Source organism: Palaemon carinicauda, chromosome 1 (genome assembly GCF_036898095.1).
Source record: "Palaemon carinicauda isolate YSFRI2023 chromosome 1, ASM3689809v2, whole genome shotgun sequence".
Classification (NCBI taxonomy): Eukaryota; Metazoa; Arthropoda; class Malacostraca; order Decapoda; family Palaemonidae; genus Palaemon; species Palaemon carinicauda.
In genome coordinates this window covers 200,472,644-200,498,407 of record NC_090725.1, presented here as the reverse complement: position 1 = coordinate 200,498,407, position 25,764 = coordinate 200,472,644, and the positions used below count along the sequence as shown (strand labels likewise).

General features: G+C 37.2%; 1 protein-coding gene across 1 annotated transcript in view; it reads left to right on the top strand.

Annotated features, from left to right (window-relative positions):
• Positions 1-25,764, top strand: part of Ziz (dedicator of cytokinesis protein Ziz) — a 573,699-nt gene that overhangs the window by 447,761 nt on the left and 100,174 nt on the right. The window contains exons 30-31 of the mRNA XM_068386849.1: positions 6,478-6,659; positions 20,321-20,401. Coding sequence (XP_068242950.1) covers positions 6,478-6,659; positions 20,321-20,401 — 263 coding nt within the window. The remainder of the gene's footprint in view (positions 1-6,477; positions 6,660-20,320; positions 20,402-25,764) is intronic.

Here is a 25,764-nt window from a genome sequence, read left to right as displayed (position 1 = left end):
GACAAGAGCTTGTTACCGGCCGGGAGTCGAACCCTAGTCCAGCAAGCTTGTAGAGATAGTGACTACCACTTGGCCACAAGCTCTTGTCATTGTGTGATTTTGCCTGGGGCTCTGATCCCGAGGTCATTAAGAGAATCCAGACACTAATGTAGCAAAAATATATGGTTTATTTGAATATATATATATATATATATATATATATATATATATATATACATATTTATATATACTCATATATATATATACTCATATATATATATATATATATATATATATATATATATATATATATATATATATATAAATTTATATATATATATATATATATATACATTTATATATATATATATATATATATATATATATATATATATACATTTATATATATATATATATATATATATATATATATATATATATATATGTATATATGCAGTATATACATATATATGTATGTAAATATATGTATATATATATATATATATATATATATATATATATATATATTATATATATGCATGCATATATATATATATATATATATATATATATATATATATATATATATATATATACTTCATGTGAACTCTATGTGAACTAGTCTAAACCATCATCTTATTTCGGTTCTTATTCAGGGATTCGAGAGAAGCACTGAAACAAATATTGTCGATCGAAATAATACATACTTTTACAAAAATATATTCTACAAAAATAACATTTCAAAAGAATTAACACCAAAAATAAATCACTTGAAATTTAAATCTGAACTCGACATGAGACTTATAACACTTCAGAAAATGATACTAACACTTGTTTATCTAGAAATAAATTTTATAAAGATATTTAATTTTGACAATTAATGAAAAGATTTAACATTTTAGCACGCTAATGAATAAACATTAATGAAATTTACATATTTGTAACTATTATACTTACATCTTTTGGTTCACACTAGGTTACAGAACAGTTAAGCAAATTTTAATGCACTTCATCTTTAAACTAATAAACAGGGCCAGTTACAAAATAATCTTCAATGTAAATTATATATAATATCACTTCAATTTTCTTCTAAACAGATAAACAAATGTATTAATGCTTCACGAATACTGTTCACTTCTGAGAGAAAGCCCTATTCATGTATGTGGGGTAACGCTTTTCACGTTTGGGAGGTGCTTGAGAGAGGGTTGGTGGAACTATGGATTTCTTATATAAGGCTGGAATTCTCTGACTCTCTTGCCTTGCTAGGCCCCTAGAACCTCCAAGCAAATTCAAGCAATGCATTATACATGGTCTAGAAGCTTGGGGGCAGGGCTTATGGCATCAAGGTTGCCAGCTTGGCAATATGGAAGCAGGGTTCTACCAACACATAGTGAAGGCAACCTCTCAGCTAACTCCATCCACCACCTCTCGTAACATTACATAAAAGAGAAAATCTAACTCTAGAATCTTCTTGCATTTTCTAACCACATTGAAAAAATGACGAAATCCCTCATGCTACAACGTGTGTCATACAGCATACCTTAACGAGATTATGTAAGGCTTCGTAACAAAACTATGTGAAATAAAAAGTTAATTCTTTATAAAGACATAAATTTACATATGGAACTGAATGAAAATACAATTAAAGGAATGATGAAAGTCTTATGTAATTTACATACATTACTTAATCCTACATGAATGAGGCCCACCTTACGAGCTGGCTATACATCTCTTATATTACACAAAGAAACACAAGAATAAAATATTTATTCTCATGCTAGGCCAGCTTCGTAAGAATATATATACTCAGAAAGAACAGATGAAGTTGGAAGAGAAATGGTAGGAATGATGACACAAAGAGCAGAAAATGCATTAACAGAATGGAGAGCTGTAAACAGTAGACTGTTACATGTAAAGTTTAAATCAAAGCAGTGCAATATAATTATTATAGTTTTCTATGCACTAACAAAAGATTCCCCTGAAGAAAAGAAAGATAAAAAATGTGAATAACTGTGGTGTGTAATAGATATGATCCTAGATATAGATATGAATATTGTAATTGTTGATTTCAATGCTAAAGTTGGAAGGAATAATCAAGGTGATGGGTAATGTGATGGGTGTTGAGGGTCCTGGCAAAGTTGCAAATGAAAATGGAGCATATTCTATAAGTTTTTGTTCAACAAACAATCTTGTTATTAGAGGTATTCTTTTCTAGTACAAGGACATTCCCAAATGTACATGGACTTCACCATGTGGCAATTACAAAAATCAATTAGATCACATAGCCAAACATAAGGAGAGAAGTAGGACTATGAGTAATGTAAGAAGCTACAGAGTTGCAGATATTGATAGTGATCACCAGCTCCTCATTGCCACACTGAAATGAAAGCACCCAATAGAAATGTAGATAGAATACCTAGGTTTGATACAACCAATCTTCTAGAATATGAGCATAGAGAAACATTTGCAATTGAATGTAGGAATTGATTTGCAGTCTTAGAGACTTTAAGAGATGAAAGGCAGACAATTAATGGAGAATGGTGTGATATTAAGAACATATATAAGTCAAGTGATAATGAAGTTTTGGGACATGATATGCAGTTACAAGGAGAAAACCATGGATATCACATGATTCCTGGGATACTATAAAAAGGAGACATAGACAGAAACTGATTGTTGAAAGTTTTCGAGGAAGAGATGAAAATTACAAGACTGAGCAAGCTAAGTATTCCAGTAATAATAGTGAGGTAAAAAAAAGTCAGGAATGACTGAAGAGAATATTTCGACAGCAAAGCAGATGAGGCTGGCAAAACTATGAATTCAGAGAGTGACTATTTTGTAAGAATTGCTCATGGAATTATTAATGGAATCTCTACCGGGCAAAAAAGAAGAATCATATACCCATTAATAAGAGAGATGAATCTGTTATTGCAACAGATGATGAAGAAAGGCAACATTGGATGGAACAATTTAGTGAGGTCATGAATAAGAAATATGAAGGGAATAATTTGATTGCTATACCTGAAGCTAATGAAGACCTTGATGTAGCCATAAATAAATTTAGTGTGATCGAAGTCGAAGCTATCATTAAAAAATCCAAGAGATGGAAAGCCCCTGGATACTATGGAATAACTACAGAGATAATTTTGGCTGAAAATTAGTTGACTCCCAGAATACTGTACTTACAAGATTATTTGTAGAATGTGGCATGAAGAGATAAAGCCTGATGAATGGGAACTAGGAGTGTTGGTGAAAATGACAAAAAAAGATCTGACTGATTGCAATAATTACAGAGGCATCACACTCACGCCATTTGTCATTAAAATATGTAGAATGTTTATACTAAAGAGACTGGAGAGAAAGATATGATGAAAAGCTGAGAGATGAACAAACAGGATTTCGAAAAGGTAGTAATTGTTCTGACCAAATTTTAATTATAAGGCATGTTTTACAGCAAAGTGTAAAATATAGAAATCCGATTTCGATGGCATTTGTGAACTATGAAAAAGCATTTGATAGTGTGCACTGGCCAATTTTATAGAGAGTCCTGCTTGGTGTCATTATCATTCCTACCCTTTCCATTCCAACTCCATCTGTTCTTCCTGGTTATATATATATATATATATATATATATATATATATATATATATATATATATATATATATATATATATATATATATATATATATATATATTTCCTTGGTCTGAAATTTCTTTACTAATCCCCTTAAAAGTGATTCACTTAGGGCCAAGATACCCAAACTAGAATTCATTCTCGACTTGCTGTAACTTCCCAATCTGATTCTGGGTTCTAATATTCCAATTATCAATTTTCAATTTTTCTTTAGTATTTATAAACCGGGAGATTCTTAGCACTCCGCTACGCCCGAGACTGGGGGCCATTCTATTGTTTTCTCTTATCATACAGTGATTAAATCCATAGAGGATTCATTGGCTAAATTCATCACAGGAAAGCCAGTTCACTCAAGGGGTTATTGTACTAATTGTTCAGTGGCCACTTTCCTCTTGGTAAGGGTAGAAGAGACTCTTTAGCTATGTAAACAGCTCTTCTAGGAGAAGGACACTCCAAAATCAAACAGTTGTTCTCTGGTCTTGGGTAGTGCCGTAACCTCCAACTAGGGTTGTAGCTTAGCTAGTAATAATAATAATAATAATAATAATAATAATCCGACAGGCATCGAAAATAGAAGCCAAAGAGACATGTTGTCTATTGCCTTAAACACAATCCATCATCCTTCTGCCAGTGACTTCATCGAGATTTAGGGGGCATTTCCTCCACACCCAAAGTTTTCATTACTCTACCGGGTTGCTCTTTTGCTTATATTATTATTATTATTTTTATTATTATTATTATTATTATTATTATTATTATTATTATTATTATTATTACAAGCTAGGCTATAACCCTAGTTGGAAAAGCAAGATGCTATCAGCCTATGGGCTCCAAAATGGGAAAATTGCCCAGCGAGGACAAGAAATAAATAAACTACCAGAGAAGAATAAACAATGAAAATTAAATATTTTGCACAACCGTTGGCAAACATGGATTGCTAAGATATACCACCTATTATGTTTGTGTTTAGTGAATCATGGATTGAATTGCCAAAGATGATAGAAGATTTTAATAAAGAAAGCAGAGATGTAGGAATGAAAATGCATGAGTAAAACTAATATGATATTTTATGAAAATGCAGAGAGGCAATAAATAAGGGTTATGGATGAACCTCGAGAGATTGTTAATGGATATACGTACTTAGATCATCTAGTGTTTTCCAGGAACACGAGACCAAAGTTAAAAGAATGATAAGCATGATATAGAAAGCTTTTGGTAAACAAAATGAGATTAGGAAACATAAAATGCCACTTTCTCTAAAAAGAAAAGTATTTAATTAGAAGATCCTACTAGTATTAACATGCATCAGAAACTTGGAGCCTTACTAAAGCCTTCAAGCATAAGCTGGTTACAACTCAGAGCTATAGAAAGAACAATGATGCCATTAACAGTAAGATACAGAAAAAAAAGCAACGAGGATAGAAGAGCAAACTAAAGTCGAGAATATTCTATCAACATGTAATAAAAATAAATGGACATTGGCAGGATATATAATGAGAAGGACATTCTGTCATTCACACATTTTTGCTGTTCATTTCAGTCTTAGTTGAATCTTTATACCATGCTGTATTCCATGATATTCTTTATCCCTTTTGCATTTCTTATTTTCTCTAATTCTTTTTATTCACCAATTCCCACTTTATTCTATGTATTGAGATATAAAAGAAATTACTCTTTATTATTTAATATTCCTATACCTTGTTTTTTACTAGAACCAGTTCCATGCTTCAGCACACCTGTTGGCCGTGCAATTTGTAGCCTCCTTATTCCCTCTCTTATAACTTCTTATTGGTTGATTAGAAAGATTTTGCAATTAATCTTCAAAGAAACCTCTATAAAGATATAATAACATGAGAAGATGAAATTTTCAACTCCACCCTTTTACACATCTAATATATTGTGGTCGAAAAAAAAGTTGACATTGACATCAATTCATAACTTTGACTGATTGAAGTGTATACTAGTTAATGTTACGATAAGATAAGAACATTTAAATTCCTACACCATTGACTTTTATTTGAGAGAGAGAGAGAGAGAGAGAGAGAGAGAGAGAGAGAGAGAGAGAGAGAGAGAGAGAGAGAGAGAGAGAGAATATTAAGATTTGTCTGTATATCACTAATCACATTGCTATAATTTTAATCATGCATTAAATGCTATTAAATATTACATAATCATCTACAGATATGTTACTTCCACTTGGTTTTGTTAGGGGTGAACCTCTATTCAGATGACTGAAGGCTATTAAAGTTTTCCCTTTGTCAAGTTCCGGTTAATGTGTTAGTTATCTTCTTAATTATATTTTGTTTTTCTTTTCCGCGTTTTCCTTACTTGATACATAAGTCTATTTATCTATCTATCTATTCTTCTATATACAGTATATATATATATATATATATATATATATATATATATATATATATATGTATATATATATATATACATATATATATATATATATATACATATATATATATATATATATATATAAATTTTAGCTTACTACATACCATCAACTGGTAGGTTGCTTCATTACTTTACTGGGGGCATGTATCTTTTGAATGGAAAGAAAATGGGAAATTTTTTTATATTTTCTTAGGGTAAAAGTTGATAAACTGGGCTTGTGGAAGAGAAGCAATATGAACATCACGGGAGATTTGTGAAAATAATCTTTCTAGTGTATAAGAAAAAAAAATACGACTTGATCATCCCTCTTAATCATCCTGCTGGATCTGTTACATCTTTCAAAATTAATCTTTGCTCTGTTAACAGCCCATAGTGTGTGCGTGATAGCAATAATGCATGAGCTAAATATGCGTTATATATTAATCAATCAAATATTTATTATTTTGCATTCTTCTTCCAGGTTTGATAGATACAATTTTCACAATGGATGTTTTGATTAATCAGCTGGAGTTGGCTGGGGGATTAATAGAAAGAGCAGAAAGATATGAAATACTTGGGAACTTGTATCGCATACTCATTCCAATTTATGAAGATCAAAGAAACTACCAGGCTCTAGTGCAGTGTTACTCCCATCTTTATCAGGTATGTATTACTGTGATATGTATTTAGAAGAACTTTACCATGATAAGGATGGGATGATATTATTGTAAGAAAGTTCAGAGTAATACATTTATTGTGCTTTTTTAGTTTTAAACAATGATTTTTGCGCTCTTCGTTTGTTTCTACTCCACAAGAAAATTCCCTGGTCTTCGATAGACTCTAGACTGTCTAGAGAATATAGAAGATTAATGTCTTTTGCTAATTTCTGAGAAATTATTGAATTTTTATAGGTTGTATTTTTCATTAATTTCATTATCTTAACTTGGTTTAGTATTCACTGGAATTCATCACCGATTTTGATCTCTGGTTGAAGTTAACTCTAATGTTTATGTAGCTTACCAACTATTTACTTGTTTAAACGCAAACTCATCAGTGTGCAATAGCTTTGCCAGTATGTTAGCTCTCCTTAGACGCACTAGAAAAAGAGGAAGTTGAACTTCTTTGCTAGACCAGGCAAACACCAAGCACAGTCTGTACCTGCGATAGTAGTTACGTCATTCCCTGATGCTGTTATACCATGCTCACAAAGTGTTCTCAGCTTTTTATACCTTTTTGATGTTTTTGATGTTTTGTGTATGATATAAATACGTTCTTGAAAATATTCAGATGAATTTTTCATCACTATCTTAAAGAGTTTTATGAGCCTTGTTGCTTCGGGTCCCAGGTACTGTAAGTATTTTGGTTTTCCTCACTGCCATCATTTAAATCATTTATTAGAAGTTTTTAGTGGTAAGGGTGAATTACAATTCATTCTTTTTTTTATTAAATCTTATATAATTTTTGTTGTTTGATTTCAAATTTAGGTTTAGAGTACAGTATATGATTCGGATTCTTATTAATGTTAGTAACTTTTTTCTATTTGCATTTGTTTTATTGTTTTCGAGTGTTACTACCTTCTTATTGATGTTATATTCCAGTGTCTTCAATATAACATATCATATATTTAGTGGATTATAAATTTTTTTGTAATATTTTTTTTTTTTTGTAATTGTGTTTCTCTTATGTTTAGTAGACTATTATTTTTCCACAGTGTTTTCATAATGGGTAGCATAGTAATCTGGAAATTAATTTGCTTGTATTTGCAATTGGTAAAAATCATGTAAGTTTTCTTGGTATTGACTTTGTTGCTTGTGTTTGCATCAGTAACAATCCTGTATGTAAGTTGTATTGATATTAACTTTTTTAATATATTATGTAAATAGTGTCCTATTAGTGCTCCTGGCATCCAGCACTGTAGCATTATGTCTAGAATGGAGAAGGACTATCGTAGCTTCTGTAATACATGTAAGCCTAAAAACTATAACCATAGTTGGAAAAGTAGGATGCAATAAGGCCAAGGGCTTCAACAGGGAAAAATAACTCTGTGAGGAAAGGAAATACGGAAATAAAAAATCTACAAGAGAGGTAATGAATGATTAAAATCAGATATTTTAAGAATACTAACAACATTAAAATAAGTCTTTCATATGTAAACTATAAAAACTTCAAAAAAAGGAAAAACAAGAAAACATAAGATAGAATAGTGTGCCCAATTGTACCCTCAAGCAAGAGAACTCTACCTTAAGGCAGTGACAGATCCCTGCCCAGAATAATGCTCAGGCAATCTTCAGCAATATCAGCAACCATGGTATACAGCCTATGACAATACCCAAGATTAGAGAGCAATGGTTTGATTTTGAAGTGTACTTCTCTTTGAAGAGCTGCTTACCATAGGTAAAGAGTCTCTTCTACCCTTACCAACAGGAAAATAGCCATTGAACAATTATAGTGTAGTAGTTAACCCCCTTGAGCAAAGAAGAATTTTTTGGGGTAATTTCACTGTTGTCAGATGTATGAAGACAGAAGAATGTGGAAAGAATAGGCTAGACTATTCGGTGTGTGTGTGTGTGTGTGTGTATGTGTATGTAGGCAAATTAAAAATGTTCCGTAGCTAGAGACGGATCCAATGTAGTACATTCTGGCAATTCTTAGGACCTAATAGCTCTCTAGCAGGGCTAGTGCCCTGGCCAACCTACTACCTTATATAATGATTGGCCATAAACTCTGTGGCTTTAACATACTATTAAGAGACACTGAAGTGACAACAAATCATGGGTGGTTTAATAGATTCGAGAAGCATTTTAACTTACACAACTTTAAAATTCAAGTAGCTGCTACTGCTTATACTGTTGCTGCCAAAGGATTTCCTGTAATATTGAAAAATATCATCAATAAAAAACAGATTCCTCCAGCACCCATCTTCAGTGTTGATGAGATTGGGTTATTTTAGAAGTGAGTGCCAGATCGCTCATTCATTTCAAAGAAAAAACAAACAATACCTGGATACAAGATAGCCAAAGATGGACTAACTTGATGTTAAGTGGTAACATCTCTAGCAATTTCAAACAAAAGCTGCTGTTAATCCGCCATGTCCTTAATACCTTGACACCCAAAAACAACCCACAGTGATCAATCTATTCTAATGAAATGTTTTAATTCTTTCATTCTGCCTTGTTTCGAGTATTGTTCGCCTGTCAGTCTCATATTGCTTAATCTCATCTTGATTTGTAGGACAGGAACTTACTGTCTATTAAATTTCTTATTCCTCATTTCGATATTAATCTCTGCCACCATTGTTCAATTAGTTCGTTATGCATGTTACATAAGATTTCTCATAATTCTGACCATCCTTTGCATTCAGATCTCCCCAGACAGTACTATCCTGTTCGTAATACTGTACTTCTGTAGGTATGCAGTTCATTTTAATAGTCCTGCATTCTTCATCATGAGGTTCAATACTCTACAGTACAGTAATGCCTCACAATACGAAATTAATTGGTTCCGTAAGAACTTTTATACTGTGACTTTTTCACTTTGTGAGTCGCCTTTTACATGTAAATAGCGTAATTTGTTCCAAGCCCTACAAAAACACCACATTAAATTTTATTTTAATGCTAACCCCACTAAACTATGAAATACAACCATTTGGATTATTCAATAATAACCTGTAAATTAAATGTATTATTAGAAGAGACAGTAAAACAATGAAATAATAAATGGAAAATACAGTAACAAAAATGTGGAACCTTACCTTTGGAGTGAGGCGATGTCCGAGAGCGAAGTGGCTGGGCGGCAAAGGAGGATGACAAACGGAAAGAAACATTAACAAGTGGCAGAAAACATAAACACTCAACTTTACAAAACATTAATAAATGGCAGAAAAGATTAACACTTAACTTCACGAAACACATTAACAAATAGCATAAAATATCAACACTTAACTTTACGATAAACTTGAAGTTGAATGTTTTTTTTTTTTTTTTTTTTTTTTTTTTTTTTTTTTTTTGCCTTTTTCAAATTTTGTATTTTTTTTCACTTTGTGCTTTATATTTTCGAAAGTTAATCATTTTCTTCATCACTGCCAATTTTTTTTTTTTTTTTATCACTTTCAGCCTCCTCTTTGCCTACTATGTAGTATCGAAGGCCTTTTTGATAGATAACTATCCAAGGAAGCTTGTTTCTATCTGCTTCTTAAAATGTTCCTGAAATGACTCGTGCAAACTTCATTAATCTGCTCAAGAAGACGACCTGTGTAAACCTTTTCTGGGTGTCTCTTTTCTACAAGAGCTGCCATTTTATGGTAGCCAGCTAGACCCTCCTTAATTTCTGCCGTTGTCAGTGGATCATCATCCCCCTCCTACTCACCGCCAGAGAATTGTTCCTGAACGACGTTCAGTTTCATGGCCTCTGACTCCTTCAGGACATCCATTGTAAGTTCCTCTTGGTGCTCCTCGAGAATCTCATTAATGTCGTCCTCATCGACTTCCAGACCCACGGACATCCCGAGTCTAACGAATTCGGCAACCTCAGATTGAGCAACAGGCTCAGGATCATCAACTTTTTCACCATTGGCTTCAGCTTGACCTACATGCAAGCCCTCGAAATCTCATGTAGAGACGGCCCCAGGCCACTGCTTCTTCCATGAAAAGTTCAAGGTGCGTCTTGAAACCTCCCGCCAAAGCTTTATCGATGAGTCTCAGTTATATCACAGCACCGAAAAGTTCCTTCCAAAGTTCACACAGGGTGAGGTTTGTGCTCTCAGTTATTTTGAAACATCTCTTGAAGAGATATTTCGTATAGAGCTTCTTAAAATTTTAAATTACTAGCTGGTCCATGTATTGGAGGAGAAGGATGGTGTTAGGTGGAAGGTAGATAACCTTGATGAATGAAAAATCAGCTTTGATATCTTCCTTCGAGGCCAGGAGGGTGAGCAGGGGCATTGTCCAACACCAGCAGGCATTTCAGAGGAAGGCACTTCTCTTCCAAATATTTTTTTACAGTTGGTCAGAAACAAAGGTATATCCACTTCGTGAACAAGCTTCTTGTTACCCAGGCATTTGCATTAGCCCTCCACAACACCAGAAACTTCTCCTTAATCACTTTGGGGGCCTTGAAGGCTGCAGAAGTCTCTTGAGTGATTCACCAGCAGGGGTTTAACCTTACAATCACCACTGGCATTTGCACAGATTGCAAAGGTAAGCTTATCCTTCATAGATTTATGCCCGGGTAGCTTCTTTTCTTCCGCCGTGATGTATGTCCGACGAGGCATTTTCTTCCAAAAAGGCCTAGTTTCGTCACAGTTGAAGACTTGCTGGGGACAGTAGCCTTCCTGGAGAGTCAACTCGTCAAACATCTTAACAAATGCTTTGGCTGCTTTCTTGTCCGAGCTGGCAGCTTCTCCATGCTGCACCATCCAATGAACGCCAGACCGTCTTAAATTTTTCAAACCACACCAAGATGCTTGTAACTTTTGTGGTACCTGCTTCGATGTCCCTTCTCCTGCATTGATTTCAGCCTGAGCACGCATGAGGTCACCGAAAATGGTGCTGGCCTTCTGGCAGATTATCGTCTTGGTGATTGTGTTTCCAGCAATTTCCTTGTCCTTCATCCAAATAAGCAGCAGTCTCTCCATCTCTTCATGTATGTGGCCCTTCATGCTGGAGAAAACAGTCACGTCCTTAGAAGGTGTTGCAGCTTTGATGGCTTCCTTCTGTTTAAGGATTGTTCCTATCATCGACGGATTTTGGCCATATTCCTTAGCGATCACACTTACCCACATGCCAACCTCATACTTCTTGATATCTAAAGCTTCGTCTCCATCGAAAGCATTCTCTTCTTCTTTCCTTGCACATCAGTAACTTTCATGGGACCCATGGCTAATAATGTATGAGTTAAATAATGCAATATGATAGAGTTCAGAACTAAAAACACAAATTCAATGTTAACAATAGCGCTGCCAAAACAAAATGATCGAGGGACGCCGATGCGTAAATGCATGATGGGATGGAGGCCAACTAATAGGAGAGCAGGATCATATGGCGGTAACTGGCATTAGAGTAGGTAGAAAAACAATTGGTGCACAGGAGAATGGTGGCGAGTTTGAGATAACTCTTGGCGGTCAGGTGAATCTCATACTGTACCTTGTTTTGTAGCATGAAATATTTTTTGCAATATGTCGGAAAAATCTTCACATCTCGTTTTGCAGCATGAAAATTTTGTATGTAGAAGTTTTCGTTTTGAGAAGTATATAATATTCTAGAAGTTTTATTCCACCTTTGACTAAGTTGTGGAATGATCTTCCTAATCAGGTAATTAAATCTGTTGAACTTCATAAGTCCAAACTTGCAGTGAATTTTTTTTGTTGAATAGGCTGACATAAGTCTCTTTTTATAGATTATATATGAAATGTTGTTATTGTTCTTAAAATATTCTATTTCAGTTGCTCATTACTTCTCTTGTAGTTCATTTATTTCCTTTTCTCTTTTCCAAACTAGGCTATTTTTCCCTGCTGGAACCCTTTGTATGATAGCTTTTCTAACTAGTGTTGTAGCTTAGTTAGTAATGATGATACTAAAGAAACTTCTTTTTTCATATTGATTGTAGGTAATTTACTAGGACTTCCCCCACATCTGAATGACATGGATGTAAATATGAGTTTTGTTTTCTTACCACCAAACACTGTCTCTCAATTAACCCATCAACCAAGGCTTCATAGTTATCCTCAAGCAGTAGGATTTACAACATACCTTATGTCAGGCAGTATTAAATACCAGTGCTTCCTGGACCAAAGTGCTGTAAACAAGACTGAATGGTGTATAGAAGAAACTGTGTCATCAGTTCGTTCATCGTCTCAAGTGTTTTTATGAGCCAGGAATGGACGTAATGAAGAATTTTGTATACCTTAGCAATGTGAGATGAAGTTGAAAGATGATTTTGAGGAGTTATTTAAGGCCTGCAAGCAACCTCTGAATAACAAAGAATTATTCGAGCTGGAGGAGGAATAGAAAATTGAAGAAAGTTTTCCTGATACAGAACCAATGAATTTGAGTTGTAAGAATTGCAGCATTACTTTTATTATTGATCAAAGTGTCTGTCAATCTTTGAATCCTAGGATCCTATAGACAACCATTTTGTGAAATTATCTAATATTGTTGAAGTCCATTTCCTTCCATATAGGACAATTTTTGACGGTAAGAGGAGGATCAGTATCCAACAAAATATACAATAGATCAGTTAATTGTATGCCAGAAAATGAAGGTCTACAGAGTTGTCACTTGATCACGAGTCCAGAGAACAGCTGCCATCAATGTTAGGTTTCACAACAGAGAAGCCTCACGTAGAAGCTACATCCCCCAGGTGTTCACATGATTGTCCACCTGAGTGGAAAGCTTGGGCCGCTTGGAATGGCCTTTTGAGAATCTTTCCATGATGAGAACGTGACTACGCTCCGCTATTATTACGATGTGAGGGTCATGATTAAGGAGGGTTTGATCTCACGTCCAATCAAAGGACTAAATACCTGGGAATGCTGTTCTACTTGAATTTTTTTTCTTGTACTAGTATCAGCAAACTCAGAGAGATAATGTGGGAACCACTGTGTCACTCCTGATATCAAGGAAGAATTGTCAGTAAGGGGAGACGAGTGAGTTTGCTCTCTCCTCTTTCTCCTCTACCAACTCCTTTCCTTTCCTATTCCCTTTTACAGACACTTCCTCTCAGAAGGAAGAAACATTAGTAGTCACACGGGAGGCCATTTGTTGGAAATTCATGACTTTTAGCATTTTCTTTCCTCCTTTATGAAAGAGTGACTGATCTCACATATTGACCATTACCTAGGGTTTAGGTAAAGTTAATCCATGAGCTAGATAAAGGTGAGCATTATTCTTAACCTAATCACTCCTGCTGAATCATAGGAGGAATGCCCTGGCCCTTAAAAAGCTACTCTCCCTCTTCCTGAAGGAATATCTGGTCTCATCCTTCAAGTGGTACCTTCAGAGCTGGTTAAATGGTTGTAAGCCTGATATGGCATTTTTTCATTAGATGAGATACAGATGAATGGTCCAACACTGACTCCATAGGCCAGGCAAAAGTGAGATGTTAAACCCACTTTCTTCATTCCTGCCATGAAATAGGAGCGTCCTTTCCTCCATCAGGAGAGAGTAACGGATGTCACCCACTGCCTGATTCCTTTAGGTCCATTAAGCAGAGTGGTATCTCAGTGTGACAGCTATCTCTATTGCACATATGGTAGGTGACTGGTCCCATAGGCACCAATCACCAGTTCCATAAGCCAAGTAAAGGTAGGGTAAACACTGCCTTTGAAGCTTTGAAGCCACCCTCCTCCAGGATGGAGTAATGGAGCTTACCCAGTAACCGTTTCCCCAGGTTAATGTCAGACAGACTGTAACCTCGGCATGGTAAATACTTATGGCATGAAAGCAGCAGGAAACAACCCCTTCAGGGATTATGTACCCACAAGTAGGTTTTCTCATTTTGGGAGGATGTCTTTGTCCCTGGATTTCCAAGGATGTCTATTTTTTATGAATTGCCTTTATGACTAATTTTTTTTAATGCTACTCTGGCTTTTAACCATATAATCATTGTTTTCAAGTTTAGTGTAGCGCCATAGCTGCTGTATTGTGGTAATACATCACCATTTTACTCGTGTTATTTGCATGAGATGATGAGAGTACACTCATGTACACTTTACTGTCTTTCTCTCTTTAATTTTTTTTTCAGCTAGCTGTTCACACTGCAAAGCCTAAGGGTTTGTTGTCTGTTGACTTTTCAGTTGGAGTGACAGTTTGTCATCCTATTATAATATGGAATTGTAAATACATAATGTTAATGAAAGTAGCTCAAAATGTATAGTATACTGTAAAGAGTTCTTCATAAATGTCGTTGTTTATAATCAGCGTGTTTTACTTCAGGTAAAACACATAAAATATATGTCCAACTTTATTTCAACACCCTATAATAGTATGTATGTGCTTATTGGTATTTTCTTTTATTGCTACTTACTGAAAGGTTAGTGGAAATTGAAACAAATTTTGAGAACATTCAATTATACTGTATATTTTTCTGATTTTACAAAACTAAAATGAATATTTTTATAGCAGTTGATAATATAATAAAATGAAAAACATAATTTTTTGTCAGTAAAATTGAAATTAAGGGCACTGTCGATAGGTAATATTTAGTACGAAATTTGTAATAATTTTCTATTTTGTAATTAACTATCATTTTTGGCAGTTGATAATATAACAGAATGAAAAACTATTTTTTTTGTCAGTAAAAGGGAAATTAAGGGCACTGTAGGCTATGTGGGTAATATTTAGAACGAAATATGTAATGATTTTCAACTTAGTAGTTAACTATTTTTTTTTCAGTTAATAATATAACAAAATGAAAAACTTATTTTTATATCAGTGAAAGTAAAATTAATTGCATGGTTTTTGTATAATATTAATCACGAAATGTTTTGTTATTCTCAACACAGTAATTAACCATCAAACAACTTATGAAATTTATATTTAGTAATTTTGCTCTCTCTCTATAGAGAGAGAGAGAGAGAGAGAGAGAGAGAGAGAGAGAGAGAGAGAGAGAGAGAGAGAGAGAGACCCAATGGGATAATCTATCTCTCTCACACACAGACGCCATCGTGTCACATTATCATTAACAACAACATAATCAACAGCAAATACTACTACTACTACTACTACTACTACTAAAAGGAAGACCATTTAATTTATATCTCTAATAGTTTGTCCCGGGAAATCCCGGAACAATGAGAAAAATCACAGGATTTTTTTAACCCTCAGGAAATGGCTGGGATCCCAGGAGAGAAACCCTACCCACAAAGTCAAGGTAGAGTGATACATAATTTTCTACCATCTTGGTCTCTTACTTTGGACACTCTGGAGTAGCCCCAAGTTGAGAGGTGCCCCAATCTGCTAATTCTCATGTCGGTACCAAAAGAGACTCTCAACCATGGGAGTCAAAAGGAATGTGACTGACCAGAACATTTTATTATTATCTTAAGCAGGAACAAAGAGAAATAATCCAAACACTGTTCATTCTGGCTTGGCAAGACTGCTTGAAGATGTGACTTTGCTCAATAAATACCACTGCCATCTCAAGGAAGAACTCGGAAGCCTAGCCTGATCAGTAGTCTGCATATTGACCTGTCGGTGCACTTGAAGCTGAAGGTTGGGTCCAAGGGTTTTTTTTATTATTTTTACTTCCCTGGACTTTGTGAACATCGCTAACAGGCTCTTTTATCCTGTGATGGCTGCTCAAAAGTTTTGTAACACTCCCTGTTTCCTTACAGAATATGTATGTATCTCGTCCATGGTAACGTGTTCAGCATATGTCTTGAGGAGAGATAGAAAGACTGGCTCTTTTAACTTTTTGTTGCTCCCTTTCGAGGAGACTCCACAGCCACAGCTGTAATAAGCTTGTCAGATATTTGATACTGGTGAGTTAAATGACAGAGCCTGTTTCTTATAGGTAGTAGGTTAGCCTGGGCACCAGCCACCCATTGAGATACTACCAGTAGAGAGTTATTGGGTCATTTGACTGGCCAGAGAGTAGTCCATTGGACTTTCTCTTTGATTACGGCTCATTATCCCTGTACCTAAATACACATCGAATAGTCTGGCCTATTCCTTACATATTCTCTTCTGTCGTCATACACCTGACAACACTGAGATTATCAAACAATTATTCTTCACTCAAGGGGTTAACTACTGCACAGTAATTGTTCAGTGGCTAATTTCCTCTTGGTAAGGGTAAAAGAGACTCTTTAGCTATAGTAAGCAACTCATCTAGGAAACGGACACTCCAAAATCAAACCATTGTTCTATAGTCTTGGATAGTGCCATAGCCTCTGTACCATGGTCTTCCACTGTCTTGAGGTAGAATTCTCTGATTGAGGGTACACTTGGGCATACTGTTCTATCTCATTTCTCTTTTTTTTTTTAGTTTTTATAGTTTATATATGAAAAATTTATTTCAGCATTGTTACTGTTCTTAAAATATTTCATTTTAATTGCTAATTACTTCTCTTGCAGTTTATTTATGTCCTTATTTCCTTTCCTCGCTGGGCTATTTTCTTTAAGCCCTTGGGCTTATAGCATCCTGCATTCCAACTAGGGTTGTAGCTTACCAAGTGATAATGATAATGATAATAATAATAGTGATAATAATAACAATAATAATAATAATAATGTTAATAATAATAATAATAATAATAATAATAATAATACATCTGCCAAGGAGCAACTCTTCCATTCTCCTGGCAAGAGGAAGAATGGGTTGATGTCTTACCAAACATTTTTTTTGATATTTTGGGTTGGTACTGGTAATGTTATCCCGTTAAGGGGATAGGCTTCCTGTGTCCTAGGCTGAGGCTGTAAAAGCTTCTTCAGCCCTATGATTAGTTTTTAGGAGGTTGTTTCAGTCACCTTCCTGGCTCCTGTACAGAACCAGGAAGTGTGATAAGTCCAGAAAAGAAAAGAACCTTCAAATTTAGTTCTAGAGGGCTTCCCCTCACCAATAAGTGAGTCTCCTATTCTGAAGTATATTTATACCTATAGAAAAAAAATTATGTTTTTAAAGTAATTTGTGTTATGCAAGCTATACTAGCCTGATTCCTTCAAATGAAAATTTGCAACTCAACCACCCCACTCTGTCCTAGGCCTAAAGACAAAAGTGGCTATTCTGTGACAGACAGATGAGTGGGGATTCCCACTGACACCACCTATCCTTATCTAGTAGTACCTTATTAATGATCCTATGGTCATTCCAGTATTGTTGAAGACATATCCCTATTTTAAAGGACTTAGGTTTGTATGGCTAGAAAAACCTAAATTACAGTACTTAAAAAAAATTGTCATACTATATTTTATCATCATTAATATTTTAACAGCTTCACCCTTTTGTGGGGTTAGATTTTATATAAGTTCTCTCCAGTCTCCTGTATCTTTACTCGTGGGCCGACAATGTGGCGCAAAACAATTCAGCGCCGATAGTTCAGCACACGACAATTCAGCTCAGAAACAATTCAGCACAACGACTATTCAGTGCAAGACAATTTGGTGAAATACAATTAAAACATGGAAAATAAAAAAAGAATAAGGGTCAAATCAGTTTTTTTTTATTTAAAACTTTATTAAAATTCAAAAGGTGGAATATTATATTTAGTGTAATAAGATACTGAAATTATACTATTTTTTCATTCAGCGAAAATGGCAACACTAACTACTTGTAGTTTAATGTATTTGTAAAAATCTAAGATTGTTTATACTTTCAACCATCGAATAACTTCAGGTTGTTGTTTATGCTATTACAACAAGGGAATAACTGTTATTGTTATCCTTCTAAATTCTGACTGAATGTATTCTCTTTTCTGGATTAGTGCTTTACAAAACATTCGGACTGGCTGTGTTTCCTTCACTAGATTGTAGTTTTTTACAAACATTTTCTATGACATAGAGTAGATTTTATCACAGAAAGGAACTGAGCACATTCCAGGAAATGAATTTTGCTATCAGTTAAATAGAAAACATAGAAATGAAAAAGAGTATTGGTGTTGTACACAAGACACATGCAGAAGTACTTTAGAATTCATGTTAATGGAAGTTCATGGGAAGAAGTCTGACACATACTCATGTGCCGCAGCCTGCCACATCCGCAATGAAGAAAATGGTTTCAAATATTCGTGAGGAGACTAGTTCTTCTAATGATGTTCCAAGACAAGTAATTCAAGAGACTCAGATTTCTTTGCCAGATGAAGCCACGGTTTTATTACCTAAGTATAATTCATTGCAACGAAGTGTTCAGTGTCAAAGAAAAAGAGATGGTGACCTAATTCCAGCACCTGATAGGGTAATTGATAATGTATTACCTGAAATTTTTGTGTAACACAATGAGAAGCCTTTTATGTTTTATGATTTTGGTGCTGAAGGTACTCGCAGAATCTTCATTTTTTTTCAACTGAAAAGAATATTGAACTTCTCAAAGAGTACAAAAACAGGCTTGCAGATGGCACATGTAAAGTTTCCCCATGCCTTCTCTACCAACTTTGTATTAGTCATATGCTCTGTGAAGGATGTGTTGTCCCAATGATATCTATAATTTTGCAAAATAAAACACAGGAATCATATGAAAGGGCCTTAAGGACAATTTTGAAATTAGCCCCAGATTTGAAACCTGATACTTTGCTTTGTGATTTTGAAAAGGGTTTTCAGAATGCATTTTCAAATGTGGTTGGAGGCATGCAAATTAGTGTTTGACTTTTTCCTCTAGCTCAGTCCATATGGCAGAAAATAAAGGCTTTAAATATTACAGTTATATATAAGTGAGGAGCATAATCAAAACATTCTAAGATGTCAGTAGCCTTAGCTTTAGTGCCAGCTGATGATATTTGCGAGGATTTTTAATCTGGGAGATGTTATGCCTCCCATACTGGGAGATTTAACAAATTATTTTGAGAATATGTTGATTTTTCATCCCATCCGCCGTTGTAGGAGAGATGCTGTTTTTAAACCTGAATTATGGACTACTGTACATTTGAGTGGGTGCAAAGAGACCTACCAAAGTTCAGTAACTCATTAGAAGGGTGGCACCGAAGTCTTCAGATATCATTGGGTTATAACCACCCAACCTTTTATAAGTTTCTAAAATTGGAGCAAGACAGCACAGGGAAAAGGATACTGAGAATCAGAGATGGACACGACGATTCTAAAAAAGGAAAAAAAAGTATCAGAGAACAGCTAAGGCAATAAAAAAGCTAGTTAGTGAACATGGAAATCGATGAAACAAATTAGAATAATTGCAAAATATAAGCTACTTCCTTGAATTACAGAAATAAATTTGTATGAATATTTTTGAACAGAATTATTTTGTAGTATGTAATTTCAATAAATATTTCATTCTGCTTTTTAAAATTTATTAATATGTTATAAATAAAAAACTAATTTGATCACTGTTTTCTTAATTTTTCATGTTTTTACAATTTTACTTTATTTCCCCATAGTGTCTTGCGCTAGATTGTTAGTGCTGATTTATTGGTGTTCTATTTTTATTGTACAAGCAGTCATATTTTTTACCATCATTAGAATGAATAATTTACTTTTGTAAAGGATTGTTTGAATATTTTGCTAGGTTAGTTTTTTTTCAAAGTTTGTTGTTTTTCTGGGTTTTTCTTTATTGAATATTTTCCCTATAAAATTATCAACAATATTAAAACATTTCTATTATAGTCATAGATTGTGTCAAAAACCCATATGATAATACATTTCTAGTTGATTTTTCTTTTTTAGGCTTATTCCCGTGTTGTTGAAGTTAATGCATCACAGAAGAGACTACTTGGCCGCTATTACAGAGTTGCATTTTTTGGACCCGTAAGTATTGGGTGTAAGATTTCCTGCCTATACAGTTGTGAATATCTCTAAAACAAAAATCTTACGTTATTAGTTAAACTTGTTCCTTTATTGGATTTTTACATTTTTTCATATTCCAGATGGATATTTTTTGCTGGAAGGTGGTTGATTTGTTGAAGTCTGATCATAAAGGGATTTTGACGAAGGAAAAATCTATTTCTGGGGAGATACCTATGACGCCCGGTGAAAAGGGTCCTTCTTATCTCTTTTCTGATATAAATACTTCCAAATATACCAGAGAAAGTTGAAGCATGGAATGCAGAGGTTACTACCCTCGCGCGAGCACCCTAAGGGCGTCTTGTATAAAGAAAGGGCGTGTGAAAACCACTATTCACAGGTCATCTTCCATTTAGATCAATCCTTCCTCAAAAGGGGGAGCCGCCCTGACGGTACCAACCTAACTCACCTGATCCACTCAGCGACGCCTGCCTCGAGCGCCCTGTACACATCCTTCTACAAGAAAAGGCTTGGAAAGGAAAGGGTCGGGGAAGAAACAGGGAAGGGTTTCACCGGGCGTCACAGGTATCTCCCCAGAAATAGATTTTTCCTTCGTCAAAATCCCTTTTCTGGGTCGACCTGTGACGCCCGGTGAAAATGTACCAGAGAATGCCTTCCAAGCCCACAAGCAACAGGTTAAATCAAAAACGTAAGAATAGCTGGGGATTACTATATTAAGGCACGTAAAGTGACAGACATAAACATCAAATCTCATCAAAAATAAGGTAAGTAAAATTATCGGAAACTGGAGATAAAGTATAATAAATATTTAATTTCCCCAGACAAAATAAGAATTCCTTAAAAACTAACATTGCCATGTAGGCACAGGAATGTACATAACTCCAGAACATCAAAATAAAACAATCCAAATCAAAGGTAGCAATGGAATCAAAATTGGCAGGATGCAAAACATAATAACATAGGTACAAAGACATAACAAACTGTACCATTCCCCAATAATTATATACAATCCAAAATTTAAGAGCTACCAGCATGAATAAGTCAACCTGACATAAAATAAAAGTGGGCTAATCCACCGACATAACACATCAATGAGGCAAAAAACACCGACCAAGGTGAGAGGCAACGTGGTGGGAGTGGCAGGAGGGAGGGAGATGGTTGAGAGGAGGACGAAAAAGGAGAAAAGAAGAAATTAATCGGGGGAGACGACACTCCCAGCTGCAACAGTAGGGAACTTAAGGGCCTGCAAGTTCTTCAAATAGTGGCGTTTGAAAACCATCGGGGATTTCCAACCCGTGTACTTCTTAAGGTCATCAAAATCCATATTCTGAAAATAATTGATGGAGGTGGCTACTGCCCGGATATCATGTGCATGTGGAAAAGATTCCAGGTTAGCCTGCTTGATAAAATGAAGGATTTGCTGTCTGATGCCTTGGATGGAAATAGTAACCCCTTGTTCCCTGACAAGCAAGGGTCCAGATGAGCGTGACGCAGTCCTCGCTAAAAAGGCCCGGAGTGTAGCGACAGGACACAAAGAAGCATCTTGGGGAATAGGAATAATTTTCCAAGGGGACCACCTATTTTGTGGGTCCTCATTTTTGGCTAGGAAAGCTCTATCTGGGGAGAGAAGAACCACTCCTGACGGAAGGAAATCTAGGTTTTTTGGATTACGGGAGAGAGCTGCCAATTCTGAAATTCTAGCACCTGAGGCCATGGCCATTAGAAATAAGGTCTTCCTAAGGAGCGATATGTAAGAGCAGGATTCGCTATCAGTGTCGGACGCGAGCTTGAGGACGTCGTTCAGAAACCACGAGACCTTTTGTGGACGAACAGAAGGTCGGAGCCTAGCACAGGCTTTTGGAATGTATGAGAAATAAGAATCTGCGAGGTCAATATTGAACCCCACGTAGAAGATCTTTTTCAAAGCTGATTTAATTGTGGTTATAGTGCTAGCTGCGAGGCCTTTGTCAAAAAGGGACCGAAAGAACGAAATGGCCAGGTTCGGGGTCATTCGAGTTTCATTTGAATTTTTAAGAAATTCCGCTAGCTTCTTAACTGCCGAATCATACTGTCTAATCGTAGAGTCTCTTTTGTCTGATTCAATAAAGAGGACATTTTCCGGGTCAATAGCTGCATCCTTATGGGCTGCAAATTTCATGAAATCCACAAAGTTAGAGTTTGCGCTATCCTTGAGGAATCTGACACAGTCCATGTTTGGACCACTTGGGTCAGCTTGGGGAATGGGATCCGGAACGGGCAAAGTTTCAACTCTAGGAGCAAAGGAAACCAGCTGCTTTTTGGCCACTGAGGTGCTACCAAAGCCACCTTTCCGTGGAAGGAGCGTAGCTTGGGTAAAACTTTCATTAGAAGATTCACCGGAGGGAACAGGTAAATCTTCCTCCAACGGTTCCAATCCAGGGTTAGTGCGTCCATAGCGCAAGCCTGAGAGTCCAGGTTCGAGGCCACGTAACAGGGAAGTTTGTGGTTGAGTTGTGTCGCGAACAAGTCTACCTGGAGACCTGGAACCAGTCTCGAAATCCACCGGAAGGAATTTTCGTCTAGGGACCATTCCGATTCTAGTGGTTTTGTCCTGGATAGTGAGTCCACTATCACGTTCTGGACTCCTGCGAGGTGAGTGGCTGACAGGAACCAGTTCTTTTCGTTTGCCAAGGTAAAGATGGTGACCAGGACTTGATTGAGATTGGGAGATTTCGATCCGCCTCTGTTGATGCAGTGAACTACCGCCGTGCTGTCGGAGACTATCCTGATGTGGGTGGAGCGTGGAGGGGATAGCCGTTTTAAGGTCAGTAACACTGCCATGGCCTCCAAGACGTTGATGTGGAACTGTTGCATCGCAGGGGACCAAGAGCCCTGAAACATCTGGTGTCGATAATAGCCCCCCAAACCACTGAGAGACACGTCTGTGTGAATCGTCACACGTGGAGGAGGGAATTGCAGAGGAACCGATTTGGAGAGGTTCTCCTGTTTCGACCATGGTCGGAGGCGACGAACTAAGACTGAGGGGATCTTCGATATTTTGTCCCGTAATCGGGTTGTAGCTCTCTTTCTCCAAACTCGGTTGATGTCTTTGAGTTTGGCCTTCAATAAGAGGTCTGTCACTGAAGTGAATTGGAGGAGGCCTAGCACTCTTTCTAAGGCCCTTCTTGAAATATGTTCGTTCTTGATAAAGTGTGTTGTCTTCGAAGCTATCTCTTTGACCTTTTTGGGAGGAAGAGACAGTTCGTGACTTTTGAGGTCCCATCGGATGCCTAACCATTCGAATTTGCTTGCTGGTTGAAGGCGGGATTTCTGTAAGTTGACTTGGAAACCCACCTTGTGCAGAAACCGAACCACTTTGGTTGTAGCCATGTGGCAGTCCTGAATCGTCCGTGCCCAGATGAGCCAGTCGTCCAAATAAGCGATCACCATGATCCCCTGGCTCCTGAGCTGTTCTAGAATCGTCTCCCCTAGTTTTGTGAATATCCTGGGAGCGATATTGAGACCGAACGGCATCACTTTGAACGCGTAAGATTTCCTACCCTGGCGGAAGCCGATGTAAGGAGAGAAGTTTCTTGCTACTGGGACGTGATAATAGGCGTCTGTAAGATCGATAGAGGTGGTGACGGCCCCACGGGGAAGTAAGGTCAGTACCTGAGAGATAGTCAGCATGCGGAACCTGTCGCAAAGAATGTGAGAATTCAGTTTGGACAGGTCCAGGACCACTCTTAACGCCGATGAATTCTTTTTGGGCACCGTGAACAGACGGCCTTGAAATTTCAGGGACCGTACCCTCTTTATCGCTTTCTTCTTCAGGAGGTCCTTGGTGTATTCCTTTAGGATGGGAGTGGGGTTCTGGAAGAAGGGCACTATGGGAGGTGGCGAACCTAGTGCCCATTTCCAGCCCAGGCCTTTTGATATTATGCTGTGGGCCCAAGGACTGAAGGTCCATTGGTCCCGAAACTGGAACAGTCTCCCCCCTACCGGATTTGCTTCATTGCGTGGTGCTGAACTTAGCCCCACGACCCCCTCGGGAACCCTTAGCTTTAGGTCCGCCTCATTGGCGGAACTGACCTCTTCCCCTGGCGCCGCCTCGAGGGTATCCTCGAAAGGAACCCGAGGTCTCGTACGCCTGATTGAAGGCGGGGAAGGTCATCCAAGAAGTAGCTGCAGTTGGTTGGGAACCTTGAGGAGCCGGGAGGAAGACAATCTGTTGAGGAGGGGCTTTAGACGTAGAGGGAGTTGAAGAATGAGGGCCCGTGGAATGATGAAGGTTACCTCTACCTGTTTTATAAGGAACATACGACCTCTGCTTTTTCTTTGAGAAGGGTTGACGGGGCAAGTTCTCAAACTTACGTTTATTCGAAAGGCCCCACCTAACCTGAAGGTTCTGATTAGCCCTTGCTGCATCTTGGAGAACCTTATCAACTTCTTCCTGGGGGAACAGGGTTTTACCCCAACAGGAAGAGGTAATGAGCCTGTTGGGCTCATGCCGAATAGAGGCTTCGGCGAGAACATGCTTCCGACAATTAGTTCTCGCCGTCCAGAAGTCATGTAGGTCCGACTGGAACGACTGCAGGAGGTTCTTCGCCTGCACCCGGAAGAAAGGTTCATCACTATATAAGGAGGCAATGAGCTCTGAGGAAACTACAGAGTTAAGAGTTCTTGCCAGCCGGTTTCTCAATTCGAATTCCACTTTCAATAAGTGGTCCGTTATCTTAGGGAGTCTCTCCGAGAAGAGAGAGGAAGTGCAGTCTGGGTCTAACTTACCCACCGTGAACGTAGAGGAAGCCTCGTTCCAGAGCGCCGAGGTGCCAGGGACGAGGAGAGAGGTGGGATCTGTTTCTTTAAGGGACGGCAAGGGAATGCCATCCTTAACTGACTGGATAGTTAACTCCGCGATTTTATCAGTAAGCGGGGAAGGGATGGACGGAGGAGTGATAATGATGGTATACGCTCCTTTGTGGGGGGTTTGTTTGGAATTACGGCAACCCCATTCCGCCAGAGTACGGGCCCAGACAGCTTGGGCCTGCTCCTTTGGGAATATAACCGTCTCCTTCGGGACCTTGTCCATCCGCACTAAGGCATGTTCTCGTAAGCGAACAAAGCCATTGAAGGGGAACTGGAGACCTGGAGGGAAGAACTCCAGATCCTCTAGAGGGCGGGTCCCTAACCCTTCAAGTGTAAGGGTGCCATCCAAATAAGGGGCATGCAATGCGCACCTCCAAGGGTTATTTTTATCGAAGGGTGGAAGCTTCGATGCGTCAGGAACTGGGGACGGTGCAGGGTGAGACTTGTCTCTTATGAGGCTAGCCACCATGTCCTTCAGCTCTGCTATGACCCCGGAGTGTCGTTGCAGCTTCGTCTCC